Source organism: Aphis gossypii, chromosome 1 (genome assembly GCF_020184175.1).
Source record: "Aphis gossypii isolate Hap1 chromosome 1, ASM2018417v2, whole genome shotgun sequence".
NCBI classification, from domain to species: Eukaryota; Metazoa; Arthropoda; class Insecta; order Hemiptera; family Aphididae; genus Aphis; species Aphis gossypii.
This window is the reverse complement of record NC_065530.1, coordinates 84,518,520-84,531,101: the sequence shown is the minus strand read 5'-3', so window position 1 is coordinate 84,531,101 and position 12,582 is coordinate 84,518,520. Positions and strand designations below refer to the sequence as shown.

The window sequence follows — 12,582 nt, the reverse complement described above, 5'->3', positions numbered from 1 at the left end:
ATTTCACATCTATATTCATAGTCCATAAGCCTCATATTTATAAAATAAATATTAAAATAGCAATTGAACATTCGTGTTCGATAATTGTCTAAACTCTTAGTATACAATCGTCAATCGTATATTCGTATGTAATATAACCTATTACTATTGACTTGTGGTGTGTTATGAATTTAGGATATTAATCATTTTAAGACTATTAAACAGGTAGGTATGTATAATTACAATATACGATGTACCAATCTTAATAGATATGGAGTTTAGAGTTTAGACTGTTTATGGAGATATTTTTCCACACGAGTCACTTAGATATTAAACAGTTGACGTTTTTAATTCAAACGCCATTTCAATACCTCTTCACACATTCAATTATCTATGTATATTATATTATATCATTCATTTTAAATATATTTACTATTATTTATAATCAACGTCATTATTATAAAAATAGAGTAATTATGTATGATTTAAAAATAACTATCTGTAAATACTTTTACTTTTATTTTAAACTCCATAGCTTATTAAAATTCAATCAAAACTAAGGAGGGGGCTAAGTCCTTGGCATCTAAATTCATCAAGTTTTTGGAAAAAAAACTTTGCTATGGGTTTAATGTGTTTAATAGGTATAGTTATAATAATTATACCTGTATAATTTATTGATATATTAGATTTACGGTTAGGTACATCTTGATCAATGATTATTCCTATTTCTGTAGAAACAGTCTTAATGTTGTATATCAATATTATATGAAATAAATTTTTTTTTTGTATTATCACTTTATCAGTAGCTAATACAATTCTGGAATGTTTGACATCTAATATTTCAGTCGTATTTCCCCTCAAAGGTGTCATAAATACACCACTGACTTGATGAAAAACATTCAATCGAATCCTAGCTATTTTGCAGTGTATTTAAATTAAACCTGTTGAACTTTGTTTGGTGTTAACGGATCTGCGGTATATACGAGTATTCGTTTAAAATGATCGCAGATGTTCTAAAAACTTTGTGAACACATAATTTATTACAAGTATGAAATCATGAAGTGTGTGTCGAGCGAAAAACAAAAAACAATTTTAATAATTATTGGACTTGGTTCAATGGTGAACTTGTTATAATAACTCATATACATAGCGTTTTTAAACTATACTGTTTTAATAATGTTATCCGATAAAATAATGATAATACAGTAGGTAGATTAACTTGACGTTAGTAACAAAATTAAAAATTCAAAGTGACAGCGAGTGTAAAGGAAATATTCTCAAATATTAATCAAAAAATAAAATATGTAGCTAGATATAATATATAGAACCATTCAACTATTATAGTATTATTTATATTTAGATAATTTGAATTTAACCAACAGGCTACAATAACAGTGGTCCACAAGGTATGTACTATAAAATATTCTTCTGTAAATTGATCTCCTCATATGGATAATATTTATTATGCAACGACTAATAATAGATAATCCTCAATCATGCGAATCTATAATGATTAATTGTATGTAATAAACTAATAACACTAAAATATATAGATGTTAATAATTTAGTTTAGATGAATCTATGCGTGTAATTTATTTAGTTATTTGCTATGATAAATATTAATTTATTAAGTAGGTATAGACCAGTGATTCCCAAACTATTTATCTTTACCACCCACGAGTAAAAAAAAATGACAGACGCCACCTACCATAAAAAAATGTATTGGTACATAAGTACGCAATAAAAAATTAATTAAACTTGTAACTTTTATCACCCCGCTGGATAGCCCTATCGCCTCCGAGGGGGTGATATTGTCCACTTTGGGAAACTCTGGTATAGACTAAGTACATTCAAGGTACATTTGTACTTGTTATAATAATAATAGTATGCTTGATTATTCAGTTAGTTAAAAATAATTTACTTATTTTTATAAGCTAATAGGTAACATTATTAGTAGCGGTTAGCAATAACGGGTTAGGGTTACTAAATATCGTAAAATTATTTATTATCTGATGAATCTTGATTCTTGAACATCATCATAATGTGAAAAAATAATTTATTAGTTTGTTATTACATAATTTTATTAAATTTTAGTATCCTGTCATAATCCATCTTCCCAAATAGTGCAATAATGAAATCGGAATACCTAATTAATATTGTATTTATAAGAATATTTTAATAACTCACTCTAACTTCTGTGTTTTTTAAGACTTAATACTTATTAGGTACTTAGCTAATTCAATAATTCGTAATTGTATTTTTTATAAAAATATATCTTATATTTTAAATTATGTTGTAAGTGAATTTTACATGTAATTTAAAATCCATTCTAAGTAGGTATATATATGATACCTATTATCAATAAAAACAAATACTTATTTTAAATTATGTTTCAAAAAATAAAATAAAATAATAATATTATATTTAAGTATACTGCAGTGTGTTCAAAAATTTAGGAAACACTGATTTTTTTTTTTTTTTTTTTAATAACAACTTCTATTTTGAATACCATATTCAGAAAGGCCTACTTTTTAAATTAATTTTGTAATTCTGATGAATCAATAATTATGGTTCTAAATTTAAAATTGAAGGCTAGTTTTTAAAATTATATCAATTATTTTATTATTTTTAAAAATGCATAAAACCATTTATAATTATTTCATTATTAGTTACTTTTTGAATATTTTTACGTAACTTATATTTTAATATATAATTTTATATATCCATATTATATTAGTCTTATTTATAACTATAACACATATATAAAAAAAAAAAAAATGTAAAAACATTCAAAAAGTAACCAATGATAAATAATTATAAATGGTTTTATTTATTGAAATTTAAGGGGCTCTTATTCAGTCAACTTTGAATTTAGAATCATAGTTTATTCATAAAAATTACTTTCAAAAAGTGGGCATATCCGAGTATGGTATTCAAAATAGGTGTTGATATTAAAAAAGAAAAAAATTATTGAGTATGCGCAGTTGAAAATGATAAAAATTTTTAAATGCATCTTTAAATGTGAATTTATATACCACCAGCTTGTAAAAAAAATCAATTTATTTCAATATAATCCAGCCGAGAAATTCAGTGTTTCCTAAATTGGTGAACATATTCTATAATTATTATGTCTCTCGTCAATATATAAGCCAAAAAAACATGCTTGATATTATTAACAAAAAATATGTTGTAATTAATTTCAACTTTTTAATTTTGGACATTATATCAGATTGATTTATAAGCCGGTTTCACACAACGTGAACCGTTCGCGATGTTCGCAATATAAATAAAACGCCATAACATATGCTCAAAATTAATCACAATACATTTTGAGCCAACGTTTGAGTCGTACGAGACCGGCTTAAAAGATTATGGATAGTGTTTATAATTAATGGGAAAATCGATATAAAAATTATTTTAATAATTTGTTTATTATTTATCAATGTGTTTAATTCGTCATATTATTATAAACATTGCTGCTATAAAAATTATAATAGCTCCAATAGGTTTTAGAAGAGGATAATAATCATCATCATTGGGATCCAGTACTTGCAAGTTACATTCAAACAATCCTTCTTTTTCAATGCCTAACTCCTTAGCTGCTTCTCTTGATAAGTTCAAAATTGAGTTATTATTATTATTTACATTCTGATTGGTTATTGTGACAGTTACAGTTTTTCCGTCATGATTCACTTCGACCATTGAGTTGGTTGGTAATAACGGGTGCGATGCATATAATCCGAATGATGTAGACATAGATTCATTAACTTTTTCGTCTTCCGGTTCATAGTATGAACAATTACCTTTTTGAACTTTTTGTCATAAAATAAAAAAATAAATTAGGAAAAGTTCAGCGAATTCTGATAAGTGATTTTAATAACATCTACAGATTATTACTTTTTGTTGGTTCTATGAATGAAAAATTAGATGCCAGACAAATTCTATTGCGTATATAGCCCGTCATATGGCATCTTCCAGAGCAGCAATCAGTGTGGTTTAAACATTTATCAAAATTTTCAGCGCAAGTTAAATTCGAATCTTGTGAATCACAATGTATACCTAAAAAATTCAATACAATTTTTTACACAATATATATATATTGTACAAAGTAATTTTAATTTATATTTTATTTTCTTAATGAAATGAAAACTATAATTTACCTAAAAAAGATAGGTATATGACAGGATAAAACTTATTAATTTACATGAGAATAAAAACGCTAAGTCTTAAGTATATACGTTAATATCTATATTATGTATGCTGACAAATAATAACATTTCAAAATAAAATACTTTGTAAATATTTTCGTTTAACATGACTCCTTATAGCAGTAGTTCTCAACCTCTATTTTGATTCATGTCACCTTTAACCACTAGAATCAAACACTGCGTCATCCTAACATCAAAAAAATAAACAATCTTAGCTGTATATTTAAAAATTATTTTATTGTTAAAAAAAATAGTAAAGTACATAGAAAAAACGAACAAAACGTTGATATTAATATGAATATATAACATGATTTTTTTCGCAAAAATGTATTTATTTAATTTTTTTTCTTTTTCTCGTTGATTTTTCGTGTCACCCCTAAGGTAGATCCATGTCACCCTTAGATGACATGTCACGCCGGTTGAGAATTACTGCCTTATAGTATAAAACATAATAATACAATTTTTATTTACCTGATATAGTAAAGATTACGAACAACGCAATTGAAATAACTGAAGATTTTTTCATTTTCTTAAGTCAAATTAATGAAACCAATATTAAAAATATTAATTGTCTTAGTAATTCATAAACCAAACAAAGAGATTGACGTCAAATTAAACAATGAACACTGAAGCATAATGATGGTTTGTTAGGTGTATTTTATACTTCCAAAGTTAGATATAATAAATCGATTGAATTATATTATTATTAGTCGTATATTTAATGACTTAGTTTCTTTTAATTCTTATTGGTGTACATGCACTATATATTTATACAATATCTATAATAAATAATTTAATTTATAATTGGAATAATAATCTCTATATTTGTTAACTCAAATAACACCTTGTAATTTCTATGAATAAAAACAACCTAGCAAGATTACGATTCTTAATAATTTGCAAACTTTTTGAAATAATAATTCATATTTGACTTACAAATTATAATTACTTAACATATAATATTTCATCACTATTAATTCTGTTCTTAATCTATTAACTAATGACTCAATGGCATCAAACTATTTTATTATACCAAACACACATAAATAAAAGTTAGGGTAATTACTCACACATCAAGCTATATTTTTAAATGCCATCCCCCACCCAAATATTTGACAATAAAGGATTGCCATATTTTAAAGGTTAAACTAAAAAAAAGAATCGGGGAACTCGATGTGCTTTACATAATAGGTAATAATGAATTAATTGGTGAAATGGGCGTGTTAAACTTAAATTCAATGATAAATAATTAACAGACTATATTTTTAAAAATATGTTATTATACATAGATATTGCTAACTTAATAATATAACCTAACCAATATATTTATCGATTAACTCTGCAGAAACTAAAATCTTAGTATTTTAATATTTAGTTTTAAGAAGCAATAAGATAAATGTATCTTTTTTACTTGATTGAACAAAACCATGGAATTTCACGACTTTCAAATTAAATTATATAAAATTACCTTAAAATATTATTGAAAAAATTTTAAATACAATTAAATTAGCCTTTTTAAAAAAACTTCAATATTATTGTCTATTGACTATATATAGTGAGTTTTTTCGACATCCTCGACTTAAATTAGACCGATTTGATATTTATACTCATTACTCATTATACCTCAATAAAATATAACTGTTATATATTATAATTATATTTTTCTTGTATTGCCATATAGTGTTTGCTAGCATTATAATAATAATTATCATAAATAATAATTATTTAATATTTATACGAACAAATGCCATTAGCTATGCCTACATATTATGTTACTGGGTTGTTTATTCCTAATCAAAGTTAAAACATATTAATAAATTATCATTAAGTTTAGATAATAAAAAATAGTAATTCAGAAAGTAATTCTTTAAGTACATGATCATATATGAAAAAATTCCAACACTTTGAATTACTAACAAAAATTGTAAATTCTTGTTTTTAAATTATAACTTGTTGAAATTATGATTAATGATTAATTACTATCATAATATAAATTATATTAATACATAAAATAAAATAACTATAGTCAATCATTGTTTTCAAAATATTATTTATAACTTAAACATCAAAATAATACCAAGTTAATAATAATAATAATAATAACGATTATAATATATATTAATATAAAACATATATTACTATTTTTAATTAATAATTAGAAAATATTTAAGTAACTAATCTACAAGGCTGGGCAAGTTAACGATTTTTTTTTTTAACTTGTTAAGGTAAGTTATTTTAAAATAATTAAGTTAAGTTAAAAGTTACTTATATTTTTTTCGTTAACTCGTTAAACTTAAAAAAGTAACTTAACTTGATTTAAAGTTAAAATTTTCTAATATGCAAAATAAAAAAATCCAGATAGATATAATGTTTATTAGATAGTTTTTCTTTATGCTCAAGAAAATTACTGGGGAAATTTAAAAAGATTAAAAAGATATATCAAAGTATTAACTAGCTATTAAAAACCTAATTTTCTAAAAATATCATTCAAAAGTTTGCATTATTATTTGAACTAAAATTAACTTAATTTTAATATCTTTGAATAAAATTAACTGAAATTAACATGTTAATCTTAAAAAAGTAACTTATAAAGTTAAAAGTTAATTAAAAAAAAAAAAGTAATGAGTTTATAACTTAACGTTTCAACTTTTAATTCGTTAATGCTCAGCCTTGCTAATCTATACTCATAAATCGAAATAATAAATATTTTGATATTGGCGTATTGCTGTTGGTATTGACGATTTATATCGCTTATTGTTTATATATTTTCATATTTTTAGACCATTAATTTATCGATTATTCATTAATTAGGTAATGAATTCTTTTAAATCTTGAACGGAGTAATAAATTTATTGATTTTATTATGATGTGATTTTTTTAGTGTTTGTATACATAATTAAAAAATAAATAGTTGAATAAATACTTCAATTATAACTTAAAACGTGATTTCACTTAGAAAATAAAATGCACTATTAACACTTGGACGTAGAGGACAAAAAAACATTTAAAAAAATAATCACGGGAAACAAAATATACAAAATATTCAAAATATTTTCATTATTTTAAAATAATTTGTAGCCGTATAAAAATTATAAAATATATTAATAATACATAGGCACAATTTTTTTTGTATGTATTTGAAGTTAAAATTTTGATAAAATTCGTCTATATTATTCACGAAAATGTAATGACATTTTTGTAAATTTGATTAAATATCTATAAAAAATAATCATACTTTTTTGGTTATAGGTATAATTATTATAAAATATTTTTGATTTTTTGAGAAATATAAATTGTATTACATTTTTAATTGTTTGTCATAAAAATTGAATATTTTATACGTTTTTTACTTAAACATTTTTTTAATTATTTAACAATTTATAAAATACCTATTCAATTTTGATAACTAAGGATTTAAAATTTATTATTTTATTCTTAAAAAGTATTTCATACTGGAACGTCTGGAATTTAAAAAGTATGATTATTATTTATTTTTTATTCATATTGAAATATTTATTTGGATAATCATAATGAAAAAGACAGGTTGTAAAAATATTCTGATAATATGTGTTTGGAAATATTTTATCGGTAAATATTTTAACAGTATCTCATAAAACATAATAATATAACATTTATCTGGGTAAGTTCTAGAAATAAGTAACATTTAATATTCAATTTATTATCAACAAATATTTTTTAATTGCTGTGCGGGACTTAGTAGTAGTACAACTGAGTACAACATAACTACCCACTTGCCCACCTTTTTTGTATTTAATATAATTCAAATATCATATTTATACAAATACATTAATAGTATGTAAGTTTATCTCATTGGCCAAGGTTGCCGAGGGATATTTTAAATAAAATAATAAAACTTATGGTACCTATTATTTTATTATAATTTTATATTGAGAAAAACAGTTTGTGATTAAAAACTAATATTATTGAAGTGATGTGAGTATTTAATTAAAATTAAATAATGTAATATTTTTATTTGCTATTTTATTAGAATGATAAATTATTTTTTATATTATATAGACACCAACGGATCGACATCCAACACAATTGAAATCTCTGCTAGCTATTCATATTTATTTGCTAACATATTTTTTCATAAATTTCCAAAATAAATATACTTATTTATTAACAGTTTATGTTATGAAAATTATAGACATTTAATTGAAATGATTGAATCATAATAATATGATACATCAAATTATTATATATTATGATTTTTAATTGAAAATTAATTGATTTCATCATATTTGTTATTTATCTTTTGGTATCATTATAATTGCAGTTGATTCTAACTAAGTATACACTTATTAATTTACACTAATATCGATTGTAAAAATTAAAACATACATTTTCTACTGTGATCATGTCACTAATCATAATCACTAATCAATTAGTTATATTTTCAGTGAATTTTTAATCGTTGTACTTTTAGCTTTTGATCTTATTGTTACTGAATTGTTGTGTGATTAAAAATTCGTTATAGAAAAATTTGTAAAATAGTCATATAATAATATACAATATACCTACAATGTATAATTAATAAGTATCTTTACAGAAATATTATAATTTAAATAAAGAAAAAATAAACGCGAAACGTTTTCAATAAATATAACTTAACATTAAGCAGTAAATGAATGTTCCAATATTATATCGACCGTTGAAATGTTGACCATTTAAATATATAATCTCAATATTGGTGTCTATTGTCCTACTATATTTATCATATCAACAGATATTTTATCAACGGTCTAATGTTAAACGTTAGTATATACTTTTCAAAATTAAAAACCTTTACTCAACTTAACAACAAATAGCCTAGGTAGGTACACTGAAGTTTTTTACAACAAATAAAATAGAAATAGTCAACTTAGCTTTTTGTAGCACGATAGTATTATGGTATGATTCCATTCCAAGTATGTTTCATGAAATAATAAGATCAGAAAATAATTTTACCTTTATATATTAGGATCAACCTAATATACATACATATTTTCAAAATATTCAAAAGTGTATTGATATTATAATATTCTTATATCTATATAAATAAAAATTAAATGCTGTTTATTGAGAACCGTATCATTTGAGAACGGCTGTAACGATTTGGCTCATTTTTTTTTTTATCCTAAATAGTTTAAATAAGGTTAATTGGAAAAAACTGATAACAGTATATGTATATATATATTATAAAAATGGTTGTATACATATTTAACAATTCAATTTTTTTTTTATGTTAACGTAATTATATATAATGGTGTGAGTAACGAATACTAGGGGAAACCAAGGTACTGTAACTTTTAAAAATTATTAAAAATTTTAATCTATATTGTTATATAAAATATTGAGTGATTTTAAGTTTGATGCTGATAACACCATTAGATGTACAATGTACATTCTGAAATAATACATTTTCTTGTTAATTTCAGAAGGTACATTACTATCTTTACAATGGATATCTTTCTGTGCCAGAGAAATTCAGGAAGAAAATTTCATCATTTTCTAATTATGAATTTTTTTTTTAAATATTTCGATTTTTGATTTTTTTTTTTTTTATATAAATTTAATGTCGAATAAAAGTATATTGTAATTTGCTAGCAAGTTTCTTGATAATTGAATATAAATTTCCTAAAAAATTTTTAATTACTCAACTAAAAAATTTATGATCACAAATTTTTAACAACATTTATAAAACTCACGAAATTTATTAAATTGTTTTGTTGTTGGGAATTCATAAAAATTTTTCTATTTATATTTAAAATTTGAAAATTTAATAAAAAGTTTTTTACGAGTTTTTCAACTTATATATAAAACAAAAAATTCTACTGGAAAGCCAGATTAATATTTTATGATTATAATCATGTTATAACGCTTGTGAACTCTATTTGTCGAAAATTATATAGAATTGTAGATTTTACATCCGTCCCTTGTTCATAGTTTTAAATTAATTTGATAATTTCAAGTTGTTGATTTTGCCGTGTAGAGAAAATAATGACCAACAGACTAACGTAACTTTACACGTTATTAATACAATAACTGCTAATTATTTTAATAGCTGAAAAACTCAGTACATAAGTTATAAACAAAGTAATTGTACGTTCTAAAATTTATAATTTTGCTTATTGACTATAATTATGATAAAGATATTAAATATAATAAGAAATATATTATGTTTCTTAAATCAATTATTATTTGTAATATTATAATAAATGATGTCTTTAAACATATTGTTATCAAATAATATAGACTCACTATTAGGTCAGAATCTAAGCACTTGTTTATTCAATGAGATATGTAGGTATATGGTGATGCTTATAAGTTATATCTCGTATGTAAAATATGTGCTTGCTTATCCAATTTAAATTTTTAAATATTTCAAACTATAGAGTAGGTAATAAATATCTAATTAATCGTGCTTAAATGTTTTGAACATTGGCTAATACTTATCCTGTTCCTTGATTTGATCATCTTAACAAATACAAATTGAATCAATCAAATTTGTCGACTGTCGTATTAGTCAAAATAGATGCAGAACCATAGTTTTAGTAGGTATCTAATAACTTCTTATTTAATTATAAATTATTTTGATTGATACTATTATTTTAGGAACTAATTTTGTTTAATAGTATATCTTATTAATAATAGTGTTCAATAAATTGACAAAATTGGATTAAAATAATTTTTATTATACAAACAACTATTATTATGATTATATTGATATTTATTTACATAAATAAATTATAAAAGTTAGATAAATAAGTACTTAATTAAAAAAAGGTTGAATTCTTAACCTAAACACAATATTTAAGCAATTAAACTTGCATAACGTTTAAACTTAAAATTTAAAGTAAGCTTTAGTCTAATTAATTCCTAAAAGAAGTGGACTTCAAATTTTGAAATATTATTATAGTTACATTTAAAAAAAAGTTAATACTAACATAAGTATACTCAAATAAGGTAAAATATGTTTAAGATATTTTATATATTGGTTATTCTCCAATCGAGGTACAACCATATTGCAAGGCAATGATTCGCCGTTTTTAATATCTAATACCTTAGCTGTTTCTTTGGAAAATTCCAGAATTACTCCATTTTCATTTGAAGGCTGGTCGTTTATTGTGACCATTAACTTTTTATCATTTAGCACGACTTCGACTACTGTACCTGGTGGTAACATACGGTGGCCAGCATTTAAACCATATTTGTTATACATTTGTTCACTAAATTCCGCATCTGTGGGTTCCTTATATGAACACATTCCAATTTGCGCTTATTAATACAGAATAAAAAAAAAATCATTATGGTTATTGGTACACGGTATACATCATAAGTCATAATTCATAATACAATATTTATATTATACTTATACATACATATAAGTATGCATATATTAGATATACCTTTAGAACTAAAGAATGATGTTAATGTACTGAATGCGTTAATGTTATCTTTACAGTATCGTTGAAAGTAAAATATTGAGAAACTACAATCTTGATAACAACAGTCTCTGTCTTCTGTACAAACTTCATTTATACTTTTACATGAACCTGCATGATCACAGATTATTCCTAAGACAAATAAACACAAGATATTTTATTCAATAATATTTAATTCTATGCAAGTGATTATCAATAATTGTTTTCAAGTATAAACGTAAAATTAATATATCATAAATACATACATTTAGGGTTATAGGAAATCTCAATATTTACTCCACAAAAAAATTATGTTGGATATGGTTTCCTCACTGTAGCCGTAAAAGTAAAAAATATAAAAATTTAAATTACCTATGGATTATTTAATTTTTTTTTAAATTTATTTAAAATTAAAAATATATACATATTTTGTATAATAAGGATTGAAGGTATGGCGTTAGACCAGAAAAGTATAAATTGCAAAATTATTTTATTTTCAATCTTTTGGGCTGGTTTATGGGACATTGGTTTGGTTAGGGTGTTCGGTATAATATTTAGATGGTCAAAGAGTGAGTTGTGGTAGCATGAAGGGAATTTGATAGCACCTTCCAGAACATATTATTCCTAAATAAAACTAATAATTTCTTAAGGATTCGTAGAAAAAAAAGTATTTACCTGAAATTGTGAATATTAAATATAATGTAATGAAAACACCTGCAGATTTCTTCATATTTCTTTTATTGTTAAAATTATTTATGAACTTATATTATAATATATTTACTAGTATGTTGATGAACTGTAAATAAAACAATGAATAGGCTGACTTCTGATTTACGCATTAGACATGTTAGTCCAATAGCATTTAGATTAAAAGTAATCAAATAACCAAAACTCAGAACTCTATAATAATAGCAATTATGTAATTAATAACTGATTTTTTTTAATTTTATATATCTAATATTATTAAT

The 12,582-nt window shown here is 23.0% G+C and overlaps 2 protein-coding genes across 2 annotated transcripts; both read right to left on the bottom strand.

Annotated features, from left to right (window-relative positions):
- Positions 1 to 3,385: 3,385 nt before the first annotated feature.
- Positions 3,386 to 4,833, bottom strand: LOC114128904 (uncharacterized). Its single transcript, XM_027993547.2, has 3 exons — positions 4,659 to 4,833; positions 3,877 to 4,038; positions 3,386 to 3,791 (listed from the first exon to the last, which is right to left on the bottom strand). Exons 1-3 carry the CDS (start codon positions 4,711 to 4,713, stop codon positions 3,436 to 3,438), a joined length of 573 nt encoding a protein of 190 aa, XP_027849348.2. The 5' UTR covers positions 4,714 to 4,833; the 3' UTR covers positions 3,386 to 3,435.
- A 6,031-nt stretch (positions 4,834 to 10,864) lies between these two features.
- On the bottom strand, positions 10,865 to 12,490 carry LOC114130571 (uncharacterized). Its single transcript, XM_027995601.2, has 3 exons — positions 12,290 to 12,490; positions 11,600 to 11,767; positions 10,865 to 11,468 (listed from the first exon to the last, which is right to left on the bottom strand). Exons 1-3 carry the CDS (start codon positions 12,342 to 12,344, stop codon positions 11,116 to 11,118), a joined length of 576 nt encoding a protein of 191 aa, XP_027851402.1. The 5' UTR covers positions 12,345 to 12,490; the 3' UTR covers positions 10,865 to 11,115.
- Positions 12,491 to 12,582: the final 92 nt, after the last annotated feature.

Excerpts from the sequence above, each read along its gene's own strand:
- LOC114128904 (XM_027993547.2), bottom strand. The coding sequence starts at position 4,713 with ATGAAAAAATCTTCAGTTATTTCAATTGCGTTGTTCGTAATCTTTACT. Across the intron at positions 4,039-4,658 it reads CGTAATCTTTACTATATCAG|GTATACATTGTGATTCACAA; the intron begins GTAAATAAAAAT and ends TGAATTTTTTAG. Across the intron at positions 3,792-3,876 it reads ATTCATAGAACCAACAAAAA|TTCAAAAAGGTAATTGTTCA; the intron begins GTAATAATCTGT and ends TATGACAAAAAG.
- LOC114130571 (XM_027995601.2), bottom strand. The coding sequence starts at position 12,344 with ATGAAGAAATCTGCAGGTGTTTTCATTACATTATATTTAATATTCACA. Across the intron at positions 11,768-12,289 it reads TTTAATATTCACAATTTCAG|GAATAATCTGTGATCATGCA; the intron begins GTAAATACTTTT and ends TATTTGTCTTAG. Across the intron at positions 11,469-11,599 it reads ATCATTCTTTAGTTCTAAAG|CGCAAATTGGAATGTGTTCA; the intron begins GTATATCTAATA and ends TGTATTAATAAG.